This window comes from Haemaphysalis longicornis, unplaced genomic scaffold, assembly GCF_048455015.1.
Source record: "Haemaphysalis longicornis isolate Haplotype H1 unplaced genomic scaffold, Haemaphysalis longicornis Haplotype H1 scaffold_4, whole genome shotgun sequence".
Taxonomy (NCBI): Eukaryota; Metazoa; Arthropoda; class Arachnida; order Ixodida; family Ixodidae; genus Haemaphysalis; species Haemaphysalis longicornis.
This window is the reverse complement of record NW_027526361.1, coordinates 101,217,342-101,244,723: the sequence shown is the minus strand read 5'-3', so window position 1 is coordinate 101,244,723 and position 27,382 is coordinate 101,217,342. Positions and strand designations below refer to the sequence as shown.

The 27,382-nt window shown below is 46.2% G+C and overlaps 1 protein-coding gene across 6 annotated transcripts in view; it reads right to left on the bottom strand.

The window, feature by feature from the left end:
- Positions 1-1,503: 1,503 nt before the first annotated feature.
- Stat92e (Signal transducer and transcription activator Stat92E) overlaps positions 1,504-27,382 on the bottom strand; it is a 158,529-nt gene continuing 132,650 nt past the window's right edge. For 4 of the 6 annotated variants that reach the window (XM_077707421.1, XM_077707416.1, XM_077707417.1 and 1 more), the window contains 2 exons: positions 20,998-21,150; positions 1,504-10,214 (listed from right to left, as the gene is read on the bottom strand). In XM_077707421.1, the coding sequence (XP_077563547.1) occupies positions 21,018-21,150 (133 nt within the window). In that variant the 3' untranslated portion in view covers positions 1,504-10,214; positions 20,998-21,017. Of the gene's footprint in view, positions 10,215-20,997; positions 21,151-22,145; positions 27,347-27,382 lie in introns of those variants that run through there. The other 2 variants (XM_077707419.1, XM_077707418.1) reach the window with 2 other exon arrangements.

The window sequence follows — 27,382 nt, the reverse complement described above, 5'->3', positions numbered from 1 at the left end:
TAGTGAAAATCTTGGCCTCTTGAAAATTGTATTTCCATGTAGTCTGCCTAAAAAAGACTGCAAGATTCAAAATACAACAGCTGAAATATGCATATGCACGGTGCAAACGACCAGCGAAAGTCGGCAATTTCTAAATTGAAATCCAGAAGAGCACGGCCATTCCGGCCAAGCCTGTGACGTTGCAGCTGGCAAGCGAACGGCCAGTTGGCCAGTTCCAATTCCTTTCTGTGTTCCCGCCCCCCCTCAAACCAAAAGAAAACAAAGAAAAAAGTGGGGAACAACACCCGCACCAGCAAAGCTATGGCAGGTTTTGCTTTGGCCAGTTGGCCAAAGCAAAACTGCACGCAACTTCTTGGTGCGCACAGCAGCTCTAGTGTGCCGGGCGGAGCTTGACTGGTTCTCGCGACTGGCCAGCGGACCGAGCACCCGGCCGGCCGCAATGCCACTTCCACTTCATGGCTCTTTGCATGATCCACCATTAGGTGCAGAGTCATTTGCGACGGTGTCATTTTAAATGTTTCTCACCGATTAACAAGGCAGCATTTCACAGGGCTACTACTAGTGCCCAAGTTGGTTTGGTGGTACACACTGTATGTTCAAAATAAATTTGGTGAGGTGGAATTTGAGTGCTTTTAATGCTGCCATTTCTGGAAATTCGACTTGACCTCACAGCAGCATCATCACTAAAGGTATTGGTCAGGATTGCAAAAGGATGAAATGAAGCGAGATATGGAGAAGCACTTCTTTACTTGCCTTGCTTTCTCGCTTGTTCCTGGCCAGATGATTTCGATGTTGCTTTCGCTATACAAGTATTTGCGCAAGTTGGATTGTGAATTTGTACATTGCAAATTTGTACTCTCGATGGCTTATGATTAAGACATGCTGGTCCCAAGTGCTGCATGTCAACTAAAAATACGAGGCTCTTGTTGACGGCTTTATGTGTACAGAACTCAATTTGTCCAAGTTTTTCAGAGAATTGAAAAAAATGGAGGTACGACCTGGGCGAAACAACATAATATCCAAGCTTATAGCAAGCTGAAAAACCTACGGAAAGGCTGAGCTTTGATAACCGTACTGAAAACGAAATAACCGGGAATGTGTCCCCTTGCACTAAAAACAAGGCCATATTACAAGGTAATGTAGCTGTAGTCTAACTGCAGTGCAGCAAGTGTTAACCCGCTAAAAGAAAAATACAAGTAACGCACCATGACAACACTAGAACCACATGGTGAAGTTGCACAACTTGTGCACGAGAGTCGTGAACTTGGTGGAATGCTTATTACCAAAACACACCAGTAAAGCTGCCCAATCCCACAGTGCACACTTGGGTGTGCCAACCCCTTTTCTTTGTTCGTTGATAGCCACCAAAACGCACTGTGGTGTCAAAAGTGCAGCAGGAACTCCACTGGGGTGCCCCACTCGAAGGTACCACACAAATTAAAGAGAAAGAAGCTTTCACCATGCTTTCAACAACAGGAATTCGAGGTCACCACACGGGAGCAGTTCAATCAACCAACTTTTAATCTGCAGGAAAAAAGGACAATTTGACGCAAAAATGAGGCACACACACGTGACCGAAGAAACGGAAGTGTGAGAAAGAAGGACCGTTACATCGAAACAAAATATTAGACACACACAAGAGAAAGAAAAAAAAAACAATCTGCTTTGTACTTCAATCAAAATGAGCCCTTCGTTTTTCGCAAAACGTAAGCATGAGGTGTCTGAGACTGGCGTGAATGTCAACGCAGAAGCTTCCATCGCCCCTTGTCTATCACACGCTTGTGCGAGACGTCTGCAATGCAAGCCAGACGACAACAGACAATGGGAAACAGATACGGGGGAACAGGACAAGACGCAAAGGTGGCGCCACCAGCTGTGAGCTCGCCCACAATAGATTTCCGTTACTTTCGTTTTAACTTGCTTTTCATTCAATTAGCACCCTCTGCTGGATTCTGCGGACAGTTGCATTTGTGCAAGCTGCATGTGTTTTTTTATATAGGCCAGGGTTGCGAGCACACATACTTCAAGGTTTATCTGTTGCAAACGTGCACTACTCAATTGCGAGAAGCCAATGTTAATATGGATGCTCCCTTGCTTCCTTATTTGGGTACTCCTTTCTGCCTTGGCACAAGCAGCTCCTCAATGGATGCACTCAGAAACTGATCTAGAAGCGATTTGAAATAGACTCTAGCCTGCGCTGTCGAACAAAAAAAAAAGTCTACAAGACATTGATTGGCAGCTTTAAGTATAACCTTCATGATGCCGTGGTTGCATACGGGCAAGGCATTTCGAGCGCACTTAGGCGTTAAACGCATGCAGCTTAGCATAGCAGAGGAGCAATGTGCTAACAGCAACTGATAAATCTTCAGAGAAATGTGTGACCACGCAAACAGCATCCGTTTTTTTTTTAATATTTTTTAGTGTTCCAGATTTGTGGAGTGTTGCACGTCCAGCAAAAATATAGCAGCAGATACCACACAGATAAAGTTTTTCCAAATGCACAATCCTTCCACATTCACACTCTCAACATAACCAGCAAAAACAAATACAAATGTTGCAATCCACACTACTATGACTTAGACCGCTGAGTGAGGAGAAAAAGTTTTTCTTCCTTGTGCAAAAAAAGAACAACAAAGAACTACTGGCGCACATTCTTCAAAATGTGCTGTAGCAAATACAACCACTTCTGCCAACGCGAAAACGGCCACTGCACGCTTACTAAGAATGGACCAGAGGTGTGCACACCTATTTCCTCTACACAAACAGTGCTACCATGTGTTCCTGATTGTTTTCCTTTCGTTCATGCTGCCCAAATGCGAGCCACAAAATTAGCTCCCCACAACCCTACAACACACCCGGCTCCCATCAGAAATACCTAACACTGCGCTAGCACCACCTTGCCTGCTGAAAAGAAAGGCGCAGTGATTATTGATCCTCTCACTCACTGCCGTGCTGAGCTATGTCCACCAACCACTTCAACCCTCTTGCAAGCTTTTCTCTTTCGTAGAAATACGATCGTTCCATATCGAAACAAATACGGGGGCATACTAAATTTTTATTAATGTGACAACGCGCTAGTAGTCGTGACGAAAGTTTGCTTCCACTGAAGTCCATAAAAGAGGCCTCCTTCCACGAATCCCCTTGAACACCAATGTCTGGACGTCGAATTGTTGCGCGTTCAGTGTGTGCACTTTTTCCAAACTTCCCTGCATTCCACACGCTGCAGCTTTTACACACTAAGTGAATGCTACTCTAGTTAATTAAGCCTCCTTCTCACTGATCTGTAGCAAACGGTGCTACTTGAGAGTGATAGTTACCAGTCCCTTATTTTGCTTGAGCACTTTCACGCGGACCTCTGGCCCCTTTACAAATAGCAATAATAGAAAAAAAGTCGCTCGCGTAGAATTGTTGCATGAGAAGTGTGAAATCGCATAACATCCTGGGGAAAATTCACAAAGCCACTAGAATCAAAGCACACTTGTGCAGTTTCTAGAACACCGAAATTCCACCGTCAAGCTCTTAAAAGATGCCAGTATAGAAACAACAGTGGCCCTATCCTTACGTTCAAAGCAAAATTATTACTACCAAAATGAAGTGATATCTCATCGCTTCCAGTTACTGCCGATATGCAATAAGCTGCTGAACCACATGTAGTATTCAGAATTAACACGGCTTGTGTCTGCTTCTCACGTTAATTTATTTGTGCACTGTACAGTAAACTCGACCCGTCAAATGGGGGCTTTTCTTTATTGACGACCACTTGCAGCGTTTGCCAAACGAAACCAGACCACTTCTCAGTAGCGCAGTTGTGTTTGGTGGTAGTGGTGAGACAACGTCAGCCCCGCAATTCGGAGAAAGCATCATTTCGCAGTTTTCGAAGGATCTTACGACAAAAATACACTGCAGACACCTCACACTTGTAGGACATACGTACGAGACACATATCTGTTTTAAGCATGTGTGCTGTTATAGTGCCTCCTTCGGTTACTGCTGTTTTTAACCCTTATTTACAATCACACACAAGGAATTTTAAAATTGTAGAGTCCTAGGCAGAAGCATGCTGTAAAGTAATGGGTAAGCATTAAACTCTACAGCCTGAGGCTATGGCAAATAGACAAACGGTCACCGGTATTAGTAAGAGCATAATTAGACGCACAGGCAGAAAATGTGTACCATAGAGTTACACGCAAACCCTTTGGTGGACTCAGTAAAGTGCACTATCTCGCTGTCATGCGAGTTTGGCTTATTTTTTACGGGTGGAAGAACAAAGTACCTACACGTACAAGACTTCAGTGCAATATTCACAGATACCCAGGTGAGCTAAACTAATCCAACTCTCTTTACCATGGCAGACTCCATACAGCTGAAATGTAGGTTAAGAGCCTTACAAATCCTATATTTGATCTTCAAAATTTTTTTTTAAGTTGTCCTGCACACTGAATGAGTAGCCTCAATACTACTGCAAAAGGTCTAAGAAAACAGCTAATTATTATAAAGAAGATTGCTGTCAGTTATTTTTACGACAACAGCACTTTGGTTTGGTTACTCATTTGCTTGCACAAAGAGTTAACACGCAGCAAAATTAAGCAACTAACTTAGTGCGCACCACCTGACCACAAATACTGCCGTCACCTAAACAGTTTTCTACATCCCAGTCCGCAGTCCTGGAAAACAGATATGTTCTCTAATTTATGTCCACCCTTGCTGCTTCAGCCATCACCACTGCCCTTATTTGTAGCCACCACAAACACAAACATTTAAGGTCACGCATGTTGAATTACTTTGAAAGTGAGCAGTTTTCTCTATGTGCCCGTACCTAGTCAAATGCACGAGAAAAAAAGAAAAAAAAAACAAGCTCCTTATTAAGGCGTAAAAGTAGACCCCATTTCATATTACTCTAAACAGAGGGACACAGATTTAGGTTTTATTTTCATTTTTACTTCAACTGTTTCAGCACTACCAATGTAAAGTTGAGACGCTGCTACATGGTCAGTATTTTATGAGGGGGTAAATACATGTGAAACGTCTTGTTTCCTTTGAACTAGAAAACATTAACTGAATAAAATGGCCAAGACACTATCGTAGCATTCCAATCAAATTGACAAGAGTTGCCGATGACAGTCCCACTTAAGGTGCCTTTTATAAGAAAAGGTCTTTGGAAAATTATACGCTTCGCCCCACTGAAGTTCTTCATGGGGCCCTACCCGTCGAACTGCGAAAACCGCACTGAAAACAAGTCGGTTTTACACGCTACGAGCAATCTATTCTAAACAGAGCACAGTGTTTTTCCATCTGAATAGAGATGATTAAAAGGACAACCTCGCTAAATCAAACGTGCCCATTCTTTTACTTCAACGTGGCGTGCTTTGCATTGTCCTTGCACATTTAACACCAAGTTGTGCCTCATCAGTTGTCTCCTGAACCCTGACAAACAATTTTCGTTTTTCAAAACGATTAAAGCAACATTACATGTCTGTGGCAGCGTTATATACTGAATGCCCTCGCAAACAAAAACTGCGACACCTAAATTGCTGTAGATTCCAATTAATCGATGTCAGGCTTGTTTACAGAAATTTCGGACATAGTGAGGCACTACACTAACTGTTGAGGCAAGTGAGCTGTGGCTAACTAATGCAGTCCAGTTCAGCAAGTGATCGCAAGGGATAGTCAAAAAATTTAGCTGATAGCATTACATTTAATGATATTCAATACACATTTAAATAAAACTTTTTAGAGTTTGAAGCGTTGACACTGTAAACCATGCAAAGCAAAGCATTAAACTACCCTGGATTCTGTTAACGCCCAGAGAGATACTTCATACACAGGCATTTTTGTTTTGAGAATGAACAGGCAATGGGGAAAAACTAACCTGCACTGTTCCCGAAATAAATCTGCACCCCGGAATCAAGCCTACACTACTGCAAAGTAGTCTGATGAATCACCAGCCTTCATTCCACAAAGACACGCACCGGAGTCCAACCGGACCGGAGTCCGGAGTCTAAAACACGCACCGGAGTCCGGAGTCCAAAAACCTGCACCGGAGTCCAACCTCCAAAGCCAGAGCCCTGGCTCGAGTCATTAAACAGGCAACACTACATGTGCAAATGAAAGTTATCTAAGAAAAGTGCAAGAACAGCATCGATGCCAAGGATGACCACAGTGTTCCAACACACCCCGTTTACAAAGGATGCAGGAGGACCTAATAACTTTTTAAAAAATCTTTCTTACACACAACTTGCAACGGCTACCGTGGCAATGTTATAGAAGTGCAAAAGAAGGAAATAATCTACACACAGTGTGCAAGATTAGGAGGTTTGTTCCTCATTTCATCACATCAAAAAAACCCGTGCTTCAAACACGGTGGCAGCACGGGAAAAATTGACAAACACCTGGTGATCTTTGCTTCGTAAGGCCTACTGTTATCAACAAGTGGTCGACGTGCTCACTAATCCAAGGTCTGTAGTGCTGGAGTGCGATGAGAGAGTTCAGTGCCCAAGGGCAGTTACCTGTTTACTTGTACAAAAATCTAAATACATACGCAGTTTGTTGATTATAGATGAGAGTAATGACAAGGATGAGCAGACAATGAATGCGGTGTATCGATTGATGGAGCAAAGGGAGGCATTTTTACTCCCGACCATTCCAGACGAGTTGAAGTAGCGAAACATGTTCTCCGTTGTTGTGTGCATTACATCTTTGATTGGTAAAGCAAGCCATGCACTGAGCCTGTGGTGGCATGTTGCTCCCTAGGCACGCCTATCCAACAATAACTGCTTACAACTCTGTAGTACGCATCTCTTTCAAAAGGTCACTGAAGTGAGTTCATAGAATTAACCCATGCAGTTCATAACACGCCTGTTTAGCAGAAGTCAAGAGCCTTAGTTCGTGTGTAAGCAGTAGCTTTAAACTAGTAAGGTACTAATTTGACAATGTCAGCATCTCATTTCAGCATTTCTTTAACTGTGTTAGCTGTTGCTCCTATCGGTTTGCAAATAGACTGGTCATTTTGGTTTGTACGAAACAAGCAAAGCATTGAACGTGATAAATACAGCCCGACCGTTTCTTTTCCACATGGCTGAAATAAGCTCAACAGACATTTCCAAGATGATTGCTTTTACCAGGAAAATAAAAAATTATATGAAGTTGGGTGCCAGCTGCTAGCGGTCTCATAAACTGCACTCAATAAAGTGCCACCACGCTCAGTGAAACTGAGGTTTTTGAAGGCTTTGGTAGTAGTAGTAATGAACTTTATTGTAGAGAGCACACAGTTCGTTTGCCAAGATGGGCGTCTGGTGTCCCTAGTCCAGGATGAACACTTTCCAGAAGCGCAAAACATAACAAGAAGGCCTTCCACATTAAATCATAAACCAAGAGTTTCTCTCCCACCAAATCATAGATGAACACAAGGTGACAAATGTCCGAAATACAAGCAAGAGAAAGAAGGAACACAAAGAAGTCTGCACCATAAATTCTGTCTGCAGGCCCTGCAGCAAAACCTTTGAACACATACCACGCGCCCGCACACAAAAAAACACACCAACCAAAACACTAACTCTCCTATCTACAGGACAACCAACAAACAAGGCACACCACAACAAACTTGCCGGAGAAAAGGCGTAAAACAATGTGAAAAAAGATGTAATGAATGAAGTTTAAGAGCACACATGTCCAAAAATATTAAAGCCGTTCCACTCAATGTGAAATCTGTCGGAAGTGCAGATCAGTGATTCGCCATAATGGGCTGTAGCGCCGTTATCCGCTCACTGCTACCACCCAATGCAATTCAAAATTCCCGCCTTTGCAGTGCTCGCCCGCCCCCTGCCTGAAACTGCGCCAGCGGGAGTTGTGTTCTTTTCGTGCTTGATTTTCGTCTCATGTGCAGACGTTGCACTGCCACTTTTTTCGCTTACTATTGCAAAAACCAAACCAACAAGCGTTCCTAACTAAGTGAACGTGGGGGCTGCCGGTTATATACGCAGATTTTGCCTCAAATGTACCTGCAGTTTTCTTTGCGCTAAACAACGGGGAGATGTACGACAAGCGCCAGCGGTTTGAGAGTTTCGAACGCTTATGACTATACAAACCGCTTGGCTTGCGAAGCCTCTGGGTTACGCCGCGACGACGGAACGTCATGTGGCTCTACTTGGGTCCAGCAAGCAAGCCCCTAAGGTGCTCTGCACTTCAAACAGGGGGGTGGGGTAGTGGGCCTGTGCAGTGTTAAGAGACATCCTGTCAGGACATCCTTCCAAAGCATGGCATAAACAGGTGGGTAGGAGGATGACGAGGAAAAACTTTGATGTGCAACTCAAAAATGTTGCAAGTATGAAATGAACCACAGAAAGGAAGAAAAGGAACACGTATAATGTTCACAAAATTTTTTCCAAGCCATTCACATTATGCAAAACTGCTCAGTCAAGCTTTCAGCAGTTTAGCTTTTAAGAAAGCAAGCCTTTTCTTTGGCTTCGTCAAGCATTTCAAACTTTTCACAATAGCATGAGTTCAAAGCATGAGTTCTCAAGTTCCTCGACTGTCGTCACAGCGAGTCAGAGCAACAGTATAGGAAGATGCCTTGAGCGCAGTCAGGCATTCTTGCTCAAGTATTTTAGCAAAGCAACATTGCCTCACGACTGAAGTGCAACACGTGTTCTATCAGATTCACGGCTCATGACACACCTAAGGATGCCAGCGAAACATGGCCCTTCCAACACGTTCACAGTACCCTCGCATGAGACAAATAACTTAGAAAGTTCAAGACGTCACGCCTACGTATGTACCACCCGACTTGTGTTCCACACGACCTCATATTACACACAGAGAGGGTTGAGCTGGGTGCAGTCTCAGTTTGATGATGTATTGCACACTTCATCACACATCCCATTTTTCTGCACCGCACCAAACCTTAACAGAACGGAACGAAGTCCCAACCACAGCTCACCCCTCTATGCGCTCTGCACAAACCTTCCAGGCTAGTGTCAGGCTGACACATTATACCCTCCAACAATGATGATGCCTGCCGTACGGACAGTTGGTGGTACAACAGAGAGAAAAATGCTGTTCCTCAGTCTACAACACCGCTACAAGTCACCGCTGACTGTTAAAGCAAGTGCCAGAAAGCCATTTCAGAAAATACTAGCTGATGTGGTCATGGTTAATAAACCAATGATGCCGCTGACCATATATTAATACACACATTTCACTCAAGACGAATTGATGGAATAAGCGTATCTACACCTTCATGGCCTTTAAAAACTTCTAATTTCAACAGCCCTTCTGGTTAGGTGCTAACTTAATGCTATTGCTATTAGATAGTAGTACAATCTTGTCTTCTCATTAATGTATATCTTGTCCAAAGGGTTTTTCGTTCAACGAAAATGAATAACGCTAAAATAGGGAACTGGTCAGATCAAACATCAGCCTAGCAGACATGATCGGCCAACTTCCGGTGCTGTACGGCTGAGTAAACAGAATGACGACTCAGCTGTGACGAGTGCAACAGCAAATAATAAAAAAAATAGCCTCGCATTAGTCCAGAGAAATTGTAGTTTTTATGCAAGCCTCTGCTATTGCAGGCACGCGAGTGCGTGTGTGTTAACATTAGTTTCACAGATCTAAACATGCCTTCTGCTATCACCCGCTATTTAGCCTGCACATTGCCTGCCACAAATAATACGCTGATACACGCTGTCAACCAATCAAAACTTCGCCGTGGTTGACACACAGCTTCCATCACTTAGTACAGTTCGGCTGGAAAGCTAGAGAGACAGGGCTAAAGTGCAAAAGTGCCAGCAACACAACTTCACAATGCCCTGAACCTGAGGCCAGCTCGCAGTTTCAAAAAAACGTCGAGCGAAGCAGAGATCACAAATAACGATGAAACCAAAACAATGCTCATGATTCGGAAGAAACAATTCTAGTGCCAGCGGCTCCGATCATCAAACGGCATGGGCAGCGGGAACACACTTCTTTGAAGACTTGAGGATGGTTGACAAGCTGGCAGTTTCGATGGGACTACTGTTCCAGTGCAGTTCCAGCTGTGAACTGTAGAGTGGTGGGTGCACAGCATATAGCCAGGAGGACGCATTGCAATGGAGGCGGAATGTGAACTACACACATGCTTGAGGGATAAAAACACAAAGATCCAACGCCTCGCCTATGAGGCTCCCAAATACGTGGCGTCCCAAGCCAACAACGTTTGGTTAGTACCAAGGTCCCCTCTGTAAGACGAAGAAAAATAAAAAAAAATCCATTAGCTCTATTACGTGCACTTGGAGAGGTAATGCTCACAACAACACTGCTACAATGCTACAGAATCACTGCTGCAAACCCTAAAGTACAATGAGGTGCTCCTACACAAAAAAAAAAAAAAATTAAACGCAGTTACATCCGGTGCAAAATCAGCTGAGAGAGAGAGAGAGAGAGAGAGAGAGAGAGAGAGAGAGAGAGAGAGAGAGAGAGAGAGAGAGAGAGAGAGAGAGAGAGAGAGAGAGAGAGAGAGAGAGAAATCGCCCCTGCAAACAACAGCAGTGCTGGTTTTGCTTACGTTAACTGAAAAACCTTTGATGAACGCGCTTAACAGCCTTATAGAAAGTCTTAATATGATTCCCGCACAGCATCAATGGCTGTCATTGCCTGCTTTTCGGTCAGATGAAGGCTGCCAAAATCGGAGCACTCTAAGCCACACCCAATAATGCTGGCTATATTGTGAAATCAGACCGTACGAGGCTAGTGTATTTTGGTGCGACACTGCCATGAAACTCTCACTTTCCTGCATAGTACAACAGATCCCTTGCACATGACAGTCCTGGGATCTCACAAGAGTAAACAGTGATGAATTAGAGCAGCAAAGGTGCACATAGGACGGGTTCGTACAGGATTCATGGACAAGAATTCAAGGATATTCAAGGACTTTCAAGGCCCTCCGAAGGCATTTTCAAGGGCGCAGAGGAGCACGAGTACTAACGTTTCACTAGTTTTCACACGCTGAACACTAGTTCTCACACGCTTCTTTACAAAAAAAAAAAGGACCCAAAGAAAAATCTTTGGAACATCTCTGCCCCTTGGAAGTGGACAATTTTACCCCCACCCACAGTAATACTGAGGGAGCTTTACAAAAGCCATGCCATCTTGAATTTTGTCGAGCTCTGCATCATCATCATCACCATCATCATCACCATCATCACCAGCCTATCTACGCCCACTGCAGGGCAAAGGCCTCTCCCATTATTCTCCAATTACCTCGGTCCTGTGCCAACTGTGACCAATTTATCCCCGCAAACTTCTTGATCTCATCTGCCCATCTAACTTTCTGCCGCCCCCTGCAACGCTTGCCTTCTCTAGGGATCCACTCTGTTACCCTTAAAGGGGCACTGACACAAAAATTTAGCATCTTGTTTTTTTCGTTGCGATAAGTAGCTAGTGACCTACTTATAACCTGTAGAAACCTCATTTGCTTCAGCGTGCGACGGTTGTTAAATTAGAGGGATTTTAAATGCGGCCAGACGCAGTTTCGGTTTCAGCGAGTGCCGCGAAACGATGGATTTTGTGGATTTTGTGTGAACAAAGCTGACCACGTGATCGTCGGAGGGATATCACAGAGCAGAGCCGCCGTAGCACTGTCGAATCCGCATCGACGGCAGTTTCTGCGAATGCCCCCACGTACTGATCTCGTGAGGCGCTTGATTAAAAAGCGACCGTGGATGTGGCGCAGGCGCTGCGAGTGCAAATGCTACCGCGGCTAAAGAACGACGCGCGACGCTCGAGGCGGTGGGTGGCAAGACGCGCGCTGGGAGCAGCCGGCCGGTCTGCCTACAGGTCCGCCTACAGATGTGTTCGGCTAAGCACTGCGGCGGATATTCGAGTGCCGCTCTCGTAAGCGGTGCAGATGACAATTTTTAATGCAACCCGCCATCGCATCATTAACTCCTTTCTCATTTAAGCCACTATCGTGACTTGGGGACAATTTCGTGCAGCGGTAACAAGCTATCACTCGAGCTACCTGCGCCGGCCTGGGCCACTTCGCGGCCGTGGCCGCCGCCTGCACAGCGACCGTGCGGCTAGCTCAGTGGGCTTTTCGTGCCTCCGGCGCGTTTTCGCATCCAATGGTAATAAACAGTAATAGAAACAGAGTGCCTGGAATCGCTGTAGAACTTTGGTCGCGGCCAGCTGCCCGATTAGCTGACGAAATCACGGCGCCTCCGCCGCCAACGATCGGGTCGTTCGTTCTCGAGAGCAGAAGCTCCGCCCTCCGGCCCTCCGATTGGAGCGGCGAGCCGGGCGAGCCCGCGTAAAACACCGGTAGTGCGGAAGCGGCAAACACAAACTCGTGACGTGTTTGGATGTTGTTTATTTACAATTGCGCGTGGTCCTCTGCTGGCTGCTCGGTTGCGTTTCGCACACTTCAAAATTGATTTTAAATATGTTCTAGGCTGTATTCGCCGCTGATATTTTGCAGATGATGTATATGTGTTCCCACCAATCTATCTCCGACGTTATCTCGCCTTCAAAATTTTGTGTCAGTGCCCCTTTAATGACCAGCGGTTATCTTGCCTTCACATTACATGCCCTGCCCACGTCCATTTCTTCTTAATTTCTACTAATATGTCTTTAACACCAGTTTGCTCCCTGACCCACTCCGCTCTCTTCTTGTCCCTTAATGTTACACCTATCATTTTCCGCTCCATTGCCCGCTGAGTCGTTCTCAATTTAAGTTGAACCCTCTTAGTGAGCCTCCAAGTTTCTGCCTTGTAGGTGAGTACCGGTAAGATGCAGCTGTCATACACTTTCTTCTTCAGCGACAATGGTAGGCTGCTATTCATTATCTGAGAATGTCTGCCATATGCACCCCACCCCATTCTGATCCTTCTAATTATCTCTGCCTCATGGTTGGGATCTGGGGTCACAACTTGGCCTAAGTAGATTTATTCGCTTACCACTTCCACTGCCTCGCCACCTATCTCAAACTGCTGTGCTGTCCCGAGGTTATTGATCATTACTTTAGCTTTCTGCATATTAATTTTCAGGCCCACGGTTTTACTCTGTTCGCCCAGTGCGGAAAGCATGCTTTGCAATTCGTCCCCCGAGTTACTTAGCAAGGCAACGTCATCAGCAAATCTGAGATTACTGAGGTATTCTCCATTAACCCTTACTCCCACCTGTTCCCAATCCAACGTTCTGATTACTTCTTGTAAGCATGCTGTGAATAACATTGGAGAGATTGTGTCTCCTTGTCTGACACCCTTCCTTATAGGTATTTTACTGCTCTCCCTATGGAGGATGATGGTAGCTGTAGACCCATTGTAGATATCCTCTAGTATTCTTACATAATGCTCATCTACCCGGTGTATCAATGACGGTGTATTAAGAGCTCCGCAAATGCTCTTAATACACCGTCGCGAATAGCGAGGAACATAACTTGATACCCCTGCCATTCTTATTCCCAAAATTTATGCTTTAATTAATAAGGGGCATTGATGACTCCACTGGCTCTGCCCACCATCACACCCGTCAAATTAAAATATTCCAGTAAAGCTTAGTAGCTAGATGCACTGTGTTCTCACAGTGCTCATTTTTGTTTCGCCCTGGAGTGTCAGCACCATTCGTTTTCGAAATGTAGTGGGGCATAGCTGTGGCGGGGCACAGCAACGGGAAGTTATCTAACATTAATAACAGGATGAGGCAATGCAGAAAGCAGTATAGAAAATTGGAAGGGGACCTATGCTAATTTCTGCCCCGTCCGACGCAGGGATTTCGTTCCGAAAGAGCGATCATATAAAGCGGCATGCCTGTGCTCCCAAGCTCACTTTAAATTGTAGAAAGCATGTTTTGGATGGGGAGTGTGCAGGGCCACACTGATACAAGCCACGAAAACCCGGTCACATAGTTGGGTCACCTCTTTGTTGCGCAAGAAAATCAAGGGTTTTCAAAAAGAAAAAAAATTCCAGGCTTTCAAGGCCCTTGAAAACTCGATTTTTAATTTCGAGGGTTTTCAAGGTTTTCAAGGACATGTACGAAACCTAATAGGGTGCCTGGTGAGAAAGGGATGAGCCGCCGAGGCACCTCCTGATGATGCTTTTAATCGTACGAGCTCATGATAAACAGGGCACGAGGGAGGCAAGCCTACTTTTTTTTCTCGACGATTGATTGATTGTAGGGTTTAACGCGCTGACGCAATGCAGGCGATGAGGCGTGCTGTAGTGGAGGGCTCCAGATTAGTTTTGACCACCAGGGGATCTTTAACGTGCGCTGAAATCTCGAACACACGGGCGTTTTTGCATTTCGCCTCCATCAGAAAAGCGGCTGCCACGGCCGGGAATCGAACCCGCAACCTCATGCTCAGCAGCACAACGCTCTAGCGATTTATCTACAACAACCACTCCCTGCCAGGTGCGTGGAGGAAGGCTGGCCCATGCATCAATGCGTATCAGTGGAAGTATGTGCTTGAGTATTGCGACAAATTTTAATTTTCCTTGCCAAAAGCTTTGCTCAGACTTTCACAAGTTCAACTGTTTGGCTCTGCCAAACGATTTTCTGTGAATTTCATTGTAGCTGCCAACAACTTTCTGCGCGTTTCATTGTTGCTGCATAGGACCCTTGGTAGTGAGCGAGGGTTACAAACCGTGATTGCTTCTTAGGCACCTGCCACCGTTAAAAGGCTACCCACATGCGACAACTCAAGCCCGGAATTGGCCAAGGAATTAATACACCACAGAAATTTGTTTCTGTGCAAAAGGAGGCAGTCTGCATGTGCACTGCACCCATCTCCCCCGATACTTCAGCCGTGCACAGATGCGCGCTTATTAGCGGAATCAAAGGTCATTCGCCAACTCTCCTCCTGTGGCCTGTAATCTTTAAACTGACCAAAGGCCAGGAAAGTTCTAGCCCATAAAAAGCGTGGCTGCCCTATCATTCAAACAATAGTCAAGAGAAGCTACGATGACAGCTGCCCCCATTTTGCACAGAAAGCACAACCGTCTTCTGATGGTGCAGCTTTTGAGCCCCTTTGCTTTGAACTACAGGACCTCAGCACAAAAGGTGGTCGTGGCCCTAGATGAGTACTTACACACTGAGTGCCGCGTGATTACCTATCGTTTCCCTTTGTAGTGTGGAAGCACTATTACCCTACCTCTGCCAGTTTCAATTTATGAAACATGTTCCGTGAAGCCTGTTCTGTGAAGCCTCATTTAGGAAGTCTCCTTTGTTAAGCCACCCGTATATTCCAGCTTATAACTCGCTTGCGTGAGTGTTGATCCACAGCAGAGGGAGGGACAATGCACACATGCGATGGCCCCATGTAAGTGTAACGCAATGCTCTGAATTTAACCTTGTCAACTGTACCCGAGCACGACGAACGAGCATGACGTTTCCCGGCATGTTGCAAGGCTCAACTCAAAGGCTACCCAACATTAGGCCCAAACATACGCCGCAAGGCCAGACGTCCCACTTTGAGGTCTAGCGTCGTGAATCCGTATCAGGAGCAGTATCAAACGGTACTCTTAGTACGTCAAGCTGTGGGTACCAGCCGACATCGCAAGGCCTCAAGCAGAACGTTAGGCCTAGGCCGACACATACTCCACAGTTGCTGTGCTGTTATTCTAGTGAAATGACACAAGCCCATGAAGCAGATAATACCTGCAGTAAGACATTGTCCCCACTTTATGGGAAGCCTGGGCCCGTGTTCGAAATCTTGTGTGCCTACTCTGAAGCCGACCAATTTGTTGGTGTGGCATAACCCACAGAGCGGCACATGCCTGCCGGGAGGCACTGGATCGCGCCTTATAAGCGAGAATGTACGACACTGTCGCACACTATCTCGTGGTTGTTCTAGCCACAACGAATGTCAATTTCTTTCGTTACCATCCCCAAACGTCCCCGCCCATCTATGCAGGTTCTTAACATAATTCAGAACTCTGGGTTATTAGCCAGCCATTATGCAGCTGGTTATGCAGAGTTATGCAGAGCTACGCTGAGCAGTTATGCAGCTGGTTACATAGCTGCATAACTGCTCTGTGACACGTGCACATCCAAAAAACACTGCGCACACTGTGCTCCACCACGCAACATTACGCTTCCAAGTCGGCGCAGACCAGGCACTTTTGGTGAAATGCAGAACTCTAAACGTGGTGACAGGATCCTCTCTGCACCTAAAATGATATAAAAGGCCCTTTTTTTCCAATAATTTATAAAAAAGAATCCCGAAAATAGAGAAAACATCGAACTGCAGGGGCTGAAACCCATGATGTAAGTAAGCATCAGAAGCCGCTCACTACCCCACTGGACCAAAGAGGCCGAACAGCCAGCTCATTTTAGCAGTTAATGAAGAAAATTGCAACAGTGTTAAAAGCTAACCACTAGACAGTGCTAGGTGCAAATGGAAGTGCCCGGACAGAGTGTCGCCGCCGCCACGATTGGCATGCACTTGCGGTGGCCATTTCCACACTTCTCTTTCGATCGTCCTAGCCATCCTTAGCTAACATTCTAAACCAGAACAGACCGGGTGCAGAATACGGAGCTGTGTCTATTTTGAAGATGTCTATTTTGCATCTGTTTCAGTTGTGACGTGGGTGTACTAGCGAGGCCCCTGACCAATGAATGTGCTGTGTCGCACCTGGACATCTGCTTTCAGCCAATCAGTGCTTGCTCGAAATGGACACTTGAAAAGGACAAAACTGACAGTTCCACTCCAGCTGTATTCCTTTAAACTAGGCAGCACAAACTGCATAGCCACGTACTTTGCCTACTACTGCTCCTGTTACATAACCAGGGAGTCTAGCAAATTGCCTAATTCAATTTCCCTGACTTTTCCATGACCATTTTAAACGAAATTCCCTGACCTATACAACAGGTGCCATTCTGTGGAAATGGTCCGTGAAGCATATAAAAAGCATATGCAAAACACATTCTATCATAAGGAAAAACACATTTGTTGCAAGTGCCCTAATTCTCAAAATGCACTTTGATTAACTTCAATTTGTTTGTTCAGTTTGAGGTTTGCTTGCCTTCTGTTACGGCTTCAGAGAGTTTATTTCTTCTTGCAAGATAGAAGATTCAAGTTGCGCTTCAGCGAGCACCTGTTGCTTTTTTTTTTTATTGACGTGGCTCGACATGCAACGTGCACCGCATGGTGCGTTTTGCACGCGATTCGGGCGCGGCAGCTTCTGCCTCGCTCAGAAAATGATGCGCGTCGCGCGAGGCAGTGGGAGGAGCCTGCCGACTTGCGCCAATGGAGAGCCGCACGCCTTATGGCGGCAGTTTTGAAACTCTCGAGACAGCCGGATGGCCCCGCCACAGATGTTTAGGCTTACCACCCCGGCAGGTATTGCATGGGCGCTTTTACTAGCGGCGCAGATGATGTTTTATAGTACCGTTTTCACCCACATTATAAGCTCCTTTATCTCAAAAGCAACTTCGTGTGTGCCTTGTGTGGCATTTTAGAGAGCGCTTAGAAGCGGTCGCTCGAGCTCCCGTCACCACTTTACGGTCGAAGCTGCCGCCAAGTTTCCGCTGCTGGCAGCACCGCACGCAGCAGCGCGCAGGCGGTTCCGCGGCAGCGTCAGAGCGTCTGTGACATCTGTGACGTGCGTGGCGCATTTTCGCGAGCAGAAAACGCCCCACGCGGTTCACGCTAAACCATGTCATGTTCCTTTTTGATTAGGTAATTGATTAGCTCCCAAAAAGCGCTGACTTTTAAAATTCGCTGGAAAAAAAAGCGCGTTGTGCGTGCGATTTGGGCACCAGCTTTGAGCTGCGTGAACCGCACGGCGAGTTTCTGCACGCGATTTGTGCGCGATATTTTCACGGCCGCGTCGACGATTTCGTGCCTGTGGCGGCTCCTTTCCTGCACAAGCAAGTGCATTTGTGCCTTGAGCAGCATTTTAAACAGCGGTTAGAAGCGGTTGTTGGAGCCAGAGTTACTGGAGCTCTGGTTGGTGCAACCGCACTACTCCGCGGCCGGTGCAGCCGCCATGTTGCCGGCGCCTGCCGCTCGGCACGCACCGTGCGGGTGGTTTTCGCGGCGGCGTCAGCGCGCCTTGCAGAAAAACCAGAAAACGTTTCATGCGGTTCACGCTTTCGTCGCGCGCGAACGTGTTGCGTTCGGCAACTTCTTGGGGGCCCGCAACACTGGTTTCCCCAATTCTGAAACTGTGGGCAGGTCCCGAAATGGTTTTCCCTGACTGGTACTACTTGATTGAAAAATTCCCTGAAAATTTCCTGACTTTTCCCGGTGGCGCAAAATTCCCTGACTTTTCCCTGTTTTCCCGGTCGCTAGACACCTTGATAACGGGGCAATTGACAACAGTGGAAGGTGGGGAAAGTAGCGCACCACCATGTAGAGTCCCATACCACACCATAAAGAAAGTAGTGCTAACTCAATGCTCAAATAAGAAGTTGCGTATCCCCCTCCCCCCCCAACAAAAGCTGTATCAAGTCGTAGAGCTGGAATGCACCCATCTGGTAACTGTGCACACATTCACGTGGTGGCTGAAATGTAAACGGAGCAACTGACGGTGGTGGAAAAAATAACGTGTCACCGTAGAAACACGGAAATGTTACATTGCCACACTACAATAGGCACAAACGGCGGTTGCATGCATTTTTGTACGACTATTAGGCAGCCGGGAACGCGTGCCACCAGTGCTGAAGATAAGCACGTTGTTGCAGAGAGAAAGGGGTGGAGTGTTGTCCTCCTAGAATGCACACATCTTGTGGCTTTGTGTCCCTTAGCACCACCACTGCATAACCAGGAATGCCTCATGGCAGTGCGGACAGTGCCACCACACCTGAATGTGTACAACTAGTGGCTCGCGCACTTCCACAGGGATGTTACATAATCGGGGATGACTGTAGCTAGAGCCACTAGATCAGGTTTCAGAGTATCGGCACTCTTTTCTGTCATTGTTGTATGCCGCTGGCAGCAGCCATTGGTCGAACCGCGTCACCAGACATTTGTTTACCCCGGAAGACCCACGGGCGCCGACATTTTGGTGCCTCTGTTGCCACACGCGCGCTCTTCGATAAGTCGTGATTTTCGGAGCAGAGTGTGGCTGTATGATATGTTTAGAGGGAGTTTTTAAGCCCCCAGACAATGTAGCGATGCTGTGCTGCCCTGTACTGGGCTGTTTCAGCCGGCGGGAAGGTGGAAAGCGCCTGCATCGCTTCCCACTGGGAAAGAACGACAGCGGCCGAGTGCAACTTATAGCCACTATATAAGCTACGCTAACATAACCGAACCTGACCCTAACGCACCGACACACTGTCTCTAAATCTTCGAAACGTAAACTCAGCTGTCATGGTTGCCAAACGGCACCTGAACCAATTCCACCTGCCAATGTCAGCCGCAATAGGGCGCATTAAGCTGGCTACCCTGGCATCAGGTATCAAAATGGCTGCCGCCGTGCATCAGTGGCGTTACTCTTACGCGTGGCTTATTTAGTGGCTCTAACTGTAGCTATTGAGAGTAGTGTGTCATCAGATGGAGGAGAAGATATAGGCACGTCACTGTGCAGACATGCACACATCCCTGTGGTTGCATGCTGCAAAGCAATTCCTACACAACTGGGCATGAGTCACAGCTTGGAGCAAAGTTCCCAGGAACTTCTAGGAAAAGAAAGCATTATGCCTCTGCTAAAATGTGCGCACCAAGTGACTGCACACACTTTTGCAATACTGGTTTAAATGATAGATTCCCACAATCCCGTTTCACGTTCCAGGGTTGTCCTGCACGGCAGTTTTACTCACCATGCCTTCGACAACATAACCTGCTTTTTTATGCACAAGGTAAAACGATGACCCATATCCACTACAACGACCAACTACTTATGCAGCAGTATTCTATGAAGACGAAAACAGGGCCATTGTAAACGCACCAAGACGTTGCGGTCTGTGGTTTGCATGCAAAAATGGGGTAACTGAGACAGTGAATGAAATGGCTTTGCCCTTTTACAGCTCATTTCAAAGTCAAACACTTTTCTCAACCGTTATGCTATTCTCCCACGAAACCATCACTTAACCCCTTCCACATGGGCACCTCACTACTTAAATGAGTACTGCCACCAAAGTTTGATTTCTAAAAACTAATGCGGTTCGCTACGTAAAGCTGCCAAGTTGTCTTCTTACGATTACTGGCGTCAAACATCGCTTGGAACCAATTTTAAATGGATATGATTGCCGCAGTTTTGAGAGACCCGGAAGAAACCCCTGGCTCAGCCACTCTTTGACGCAAGTACCGCCGATAAAGGGGTGCGACGTAGAAGCGTCCTGCCAGTCTAAACAATACCTAATCAAAACGAAACCAACAGCACAAAGTAAACGTTTTGGTGGAGTTGTGGCATCGCCTGTCCTGTTTCGCCCCACCGGCTGCAACTCTGGGCAGTTTCAGACCGCTAATCTCTAATTGAGATAAAGGGAAGTGGCGTCTTGAAAGGTCGCCTTCTGGCTTGAACAGGAAATGTGATGTCATGGCCGCCACCATAGAGCCCCAAAGCTTGCTCCCAGGCTCTCAGCGGCCTAAACCGAAACTGATGCCATGAATGGCCCTGTAATTCCTTATCGGCAGCACTTTGGCCACTCTTAACTCGAGCGTTATGATTTACGGGGTAGTATGAACACATCGGACCCAAAAAACCGAAATACACGAATTTGCTGTCACAACTCTTTTAAAGCAGAGCACGTTTGGCAAGACTGCACAAAATGCTCCAGGGTGTGCAGAGAAACCAAAGAAGCGTCCAAGAAACGAAGGAAAAGAAGTGGGGGAGGGGTGCACGTGTGCAGCAGCAAGCAAGTGGGTGGCAGAACAAAAGGTTGTCTCAGCCCGAGGGGTCTGGGAACATAACACTACTGCAGCCAGCGGGACTCCTCCTACACACTACAACTGCTACGCGAATGTGCAAAAAAGGTGAGGGAAAATGAGGTGGGGACGGAGGGGGGTGTACATTAGTGGGCCGCAGCGGTGAGAAGGAGGTGTGAAGGGCAAGAGAGGAGGAGGAAGTTTCCTGAGCTCACCTGTCGGAGTGGGGGAGCTCTCAGTTAGCTTTGGTAGTGTAGGTGACGAGCTCACTAACGTTGATGCTGGAAAAATCAACGGGGACATCCAACTCTGCAAGGTCCATGTCACACAGGTTGTAGTCGAGGTCAGGCGCTGCCGACAGACCCGCCCTGGCAAAAAGAACCAAGAACAACACGGACGGCCGTTAGGAGGCAGCCGCTCCCGCCCTCGACAGCACCTGACCTCCCCCTCGAACGGCAAGAGTCTCGGGCGGACACAAGCCACGCCCTCAATGACAAGGCTTTCCGATTGGGGCCGCTCTCAGTTAGCATTTTGGGACGTCGCGTGTGGGTGTTCCGTGAATGGGTGTTTGTTTCGCACGGCTGCGGCTAACACTTGCTTGCTCTGCGACGCACGTATGGGTGATGGGCAGAGGAGGAATGAGAAGGGAGATAGGTAGAGATAGATAGAGAAAGATAAAGAGAGAGAGAGATAGTGAAGTGGTTGCACACTTTTACTCTGACCTGCTCCATGGCAAGAAGGGTTGGTGAACCAGTACCAGAAGGAGAGGACGGCTAAGGACGCCGAGGGTTGCATCGCACCCCGCATTGCTGTCGTGGCCACCGAAAAAGCTCCCGAAAAAACTTGCAGCATCTGCGTTCGCACGCCGGTCTCTTCAAGGCACTGACGAGACGTGCGTGCGTCTGGTGCTGACCGTGGAAGAGGGATCACTGCGCAACACTGGCCGGCTGCTTTTCGCAGAGAACAGAAGTCAACTGGTTGACCTCATCCACACCGGGCTTCCTCTAAGAGAAGCACCCCTTTTGCCAGCCCCCGAGAAAACTCTCAAACACACTCGGGTTGCAAAGAGACATCGTACCATAAGAATTTCTCAAACGCTTCAAGCAGTAAAAGCCGGACTTCCAAACGTTCCGCCCATGCGAGAGAAAGCAAGTGCTAGCGACGTTTCAACTCAAATAAGGCAAGTGCCTTTGAAGCTGCAAACACCCAGCTTTCCTCAGGGCACGGAAGTAGTGAATAAACTCACAAGTTTTAAAGCATGTGCACAGACTTTTTTGAAGTTACAAGCACCAGCTTTTCAAGTTTGGGGTCACCCCCTAGTGCACAGGGCTGCCAGCTCCAGCATGAAGTCATTGAAGGCTGCTTGCCAGGGGACATGTCAACATAACCATTTATTTTCAACGCATGAGACTTTCCACAAAGCAAAGCACACGATGACGCCACTCGCAAGTACAACGCAGATGTATTGAGGGGAGGAAACAAAAGAGGAAAATAACCTCCACGCACAATGAAACAACTCTGCAACAGACTCTTAAAAAAAACGCAACAAAGAGAAGCAAATGTACAGGGGAAGGGCCTCCGGTCGATTGCCCAGGCATTTCCCGGCAGTGCCTGAAGTACAGCAAACGACACGGAGACCCTCCTGCTTTGGCAAATCCGCATGTGTATTTTGCGTACTACTATGCACAACTCACCACACTAACACTACACAGATAGTCTTCAGAGTCGCGGAACAATAACAGTAATAATAATAATAATAATGATTCGCAGGGCGGTTTGCCCCAGGACGGCAGATGTTACAACAGACAGTAACAAGATCGGCGCAAACGCACAATGGTCGTAAGGTGCAGTAGCCACAGTACAGTAACGGCAGGCATAATGACCTAAAGCAAACAAACAGAATATGCAACAAAACTTACACTAGCAGCGACTTTACGTTTACATGAGGGCCCTCAATACGTGTGGCCATACATCAAAGCTCGTAATTGCTGAACGTGGTGTCGCCACTTTCAGCTCGTAAGAAATGAGGACAAGTGACTCGAAGCAAGTTGCACGCTCGCTCGGCAAGAAATGCAAGAACTGATGGACAATAAATTCTTGCCTCTTTTTACTCCTTTGCATTGCTATCCATGACATGGAAAAGTTTTGTAAGAATGCAATACAAACACTTCATGTGAAAACAGATAAACCAATGCCCTTTTAAGTGACAAAAAATGAAAGTGAAATGATCATTGCATCAGCAGCATTTAGTAAACTTCCAGAAAGGAAAGAGCTCGGCACAACAATAACCCTCATATGGCCAAATACTAACACGTTTTTTTCTTTCTCATTCTCTTCTTTTGAAAGTGCTCCTTGCTTCGAAGAACTCGATCCTCATACACTTCATCTTGTAACATCACTGTAGTAGATACTCTATTCCAAATACATAAAAAGAACGAAGGGAAAAAAAAAAAGCATCTTGAGCACACTTTCTTTCCGTGTCAACACTTCCAAAAATATTAAAGCCACTTGAGGCCTTACGTCACACTATCTCGTCTGAAGCGACAGTCCTCATTATAACGCAAACAGAACTACAGAGAGTCTTCAAAGCTCTGCACAAACAACATTTCGACGTCTCCAAGAGCACGTATGACTTGTGTGCTGTGACGATGACTCAAACATAATAAACTGCTAAAAATATAATGTACTATATCATGGCACTTTAGTCCGTAATGACTTGCAATAACACAGCAACTTGTCATAAAAAAGTGAGCAAAAAAAAAAAAAAAAAACAGGTGTTTTCGAAGTTTGAATTAGTTCTCACAGCACTGATCAGAGTTAACATGCAAGTATGGTGTTAAACTCCTTCAAAATTTTTGAAAGCTGAAGGTTCAACATTTATGTCCGTACAACTCGATACGTCCACACAAAACAATAACCACATAATGTGAGGAGGGAAACGTTAGTGTTACACAAACAGTCGCTCAAACTGACGTACAATGCCCACAGTGACGTAACGCTCTCTACAATAACATCAAAGCTGTTAAACATGAAGCACACAAAAAAGGTTAACCAGGAGTGGTAGGGTATAAGACGATGGAAAGAAAAACGTCTCAATCTATGCCCCGTTTCACATCCGCAGCAATAGAGAAGTCATACAACTGGCGCCAGCCAATGAGGAGGCAGGAGGCTTCCACATCAGCCAATCAGGGGAGTCGACACACCTCTACACCATTCCCCCCCCCCCCTTTTTTGACGGCCCAAAATTGCCCTAAAGTAGCTCCATATTTTGTTGCCCGTAAAATTTCTACTGTGACGCTAGCCCCTAGCAGTTCACAAACTACTCAGAATTCTTCTGGAACAGCAAATAAAAGAAACCAATAGTGTAGAAATGTGTCCACTCTGAACCAGACGATGCCCTTTAAAACGTCATTCCAGACATTGTGGGTGTCATTGCACACAGTGACACAGTTTGTGAAACAGCATTAATGAGACCATTTTCAGTACACCAAGCTAGTTTGACAGCAAAGGGGAGAGACAAGATATTCATAAGCTCGAACGGTTTAAAGTGTAGTCAAAGACAAAAAAGAAGAAATATCAGTCTTAACACCTTTTCGCAACTCAGCATTACATTGTGAGACCACCCCCCATTCTGCCAATAAACGAAACCAGAAGGAATCAGCTCACACACTGGCATGATATACCTTCTCCCGTAGAAAAACAGTTTGCCAATGAGGCTGTTTACGTATGTCCACAATTAAACATACTCTTTGCGCATACGCAAGTGTGGAATGTAAAACCAGAAGCTCCCGCAACGCATTACCTGGCAGCCACAGAACAGGCCATGCCAACCTATGCCCTACAGCGAACATTTTGCCAGGAGTTGCACATACGAGGATGCCGCTCCAGCAGATGACGGTAAAGCCAAGAATTTAAATACAGGCATGCTTGGACAACAATGACCAAGAAATGTACCCTAGTTCCAGTAGATAGATGAGCAACACTCGACGCCTCGAGGCGACGGTTCAGTTGGCGACGGCGTTGATCAGTACCAATACAAAAATATTCTTCTGAGCTTGTAAATATGTGTGTATACGACACGAGGCGCATTAACGTCTTGATCAGTCTTCCACACTGCGCTAAACTAGCGTTAGCACTTGAGCTGCCGGTCGGCAATTATGCAATGTTCAGTTCCGAGAAAAACGAAAGCATGTGTGCGGTATAGGTAGCGGGTTGATATCGGGGCAATGGGCACGTAAGTTTTGCGTGCCGTGGCACTCAGTTATAGGCTACGACGGCTGAACTGCTCTGACCAGCCATTTTTTACATGGGTACCCTGTAGAAAACGCACTACGGCACTAAGCACAAGAAATTTTTCTTTGCTGCTGATAGTGCACACTTTACAACCTAACTAAGCTCAGAGTTTACTTTCTTGTAAATATAGTTTACGTTTACTTACTGTTCATACAAAAGGTCTGAAATTCTGCATACAACACACACATCTCTTTATTAAGCAATTTGTTTCTATTCCCCCACCTTTCTCCACCTCTTTCTAATGTTCTTGGAGCCTTACCTTCAGCACAGCAGTAAGGACGGCTTTGCTTTTAACAAAGATTGTAGCTTTGTAATATTTGGGGCATCCGCAAATAGGGTGACGACAGCTCATATAAACTTTAAACAATGTTGGGATTCATCGCGATACGAAGTTACCGCGGTAGCTCTTTAGAGATACAAGCGCCTACACTACTGTATTGAGATGTATTTGCACAGAAATCCCTTAATACCATTGTGGCTGTCGCGTTTCCCGGTCATTATATTGCCAAAGTTCGGCCTCACTGATTTTTTCGTTCCACACGAGTTCCAATAAAACATGATGCCGGGGACCTTCAGAAATAAGATTTGGCAGAATAAAGCTACCTTTTCTCCAAACCAAAGCTCACTAGTGAATAGCTGGTGTCATTTTCGGGTAATTATCACTTCTTAACGCTGTTGGATTACAAAGCTGACAACACAATTTCGTATTTAACTCGCTAGAACCCTTTTGATCACAAAAATTCGATGGTAATGCAGCATAACCATGAGCGGCATGCTTTTGTCAAGTCCAGCAGCCACGTGCCCTTTCGCAAGAACACACGCACATCAGCTCGCAAGAAACACAGTCAAAAATCTCTGTCACCAGTGTGGGAAAATTTAAGCTGATTCTAAAAGTGCAGTGCCTAGACTAACCCCTGGAGCGCATTAGGTGTACAGGAAATGACTGCAACATGTTGAAATAGGCAATATAAAGCATCGATCACCGGTGATCGATTTGAATAGGCGTGGTAACGAAAGAGTTAAAAGGTTGTTATACTGCAGTGGTGAAATATTACTTACGACCCATCTTGCCGAGATATTTTGCTAGGCACAAGCCTTTCCTTACAGATACGTTCCCAAATAAGCCAACATGTTTCCAGAGGAATAAATGAAAAGCTTTTCGCACCAGTAGACTTCTTTTATACTTTTGCACTTTGAAGTATTTCAGTAATGTTATTCCTTTATCCTCCATAGTTTTTTGCCACGTTTGATCAAGTATTTCCAGTTGTCCCATTATGTGAAGATTCCTCTCGGTATTTGCCTTTTCGACGTCCACATGTATTTCCACATCTATATATCGGAACATACCCTTCGGAATATCTCTGCTCAGCCCTGAAAACTCGTCACTTAAAACAAAGCAAAGCGAAACACTGCATCGCAGGCGATAAGAGTTTACAGAAACTGGACGCTGCCGCCTTTCTCACCCAATGGGCCATTTAAAAAATACCTTCGCTTTTTTAAAACATTTTAACACTAAGCACTCTTGCAAGAAATTTTCACAATTTCACAACTCCAGTAAGCAGGAATGTGGGCAATATGTCACACAAGACTGCGGGCGCACTTAATAAAAGAAACAAGCTAAGGCAGGCTACAAAAAGTAGAACACCTGCCGACGTCACGTATAAAATACGAAGGGGCACAATGATAAACAAAATAGAACTGCGCTTTAAAACAGCATGCTTGAATGCTTTCTCCAGAAAAGCACAGGCTAAGTGTCAGAGGAAGCAGAGGAGGCAAGAAAATGGCACATGCACAAAATTATGACGCGATAAACACCAGCAAGAACAAGCACTGTAGATATCAAATTTAAAAAAAAAAAAAAAACAGAAGCAAAAATGGCAGACACAAAACGAGCGAAGGTTAAAAAAAAAAAAGAATGAACGAAAGCATGCCAACGGGCATGCAGTCACAAACGCTGCCTGTCCAAACAAAAACGGGGTTGGAAACGGGGCCGTTGGCAGACAGTCGCACAGACGTCCTTCCTTGAACACTGCTCCGGGCCCATTTGTTTCTCTCGCTCACACGACAAGGTGAAAGGGGGACAGTAAGAGGAACATTTCTCCAGCGCACAAAGTGTTCCCCGCGCGTTGTCGCCGTCGCGGCGCTCACTCTCTCTCCACCCGCCAGGTTCACCGCCGAAGGGCGGGAGCCGACCAGCGTCTTCACGGAGACGAAGTGGTGTCGTCAAGCTGCCTCCAGTGTACCCTCAGGGCCGGCGGTGTGGGCACCAGGCTTTGGGAAGGGGGGAAGGGGGAGGGCGGGAGGCCG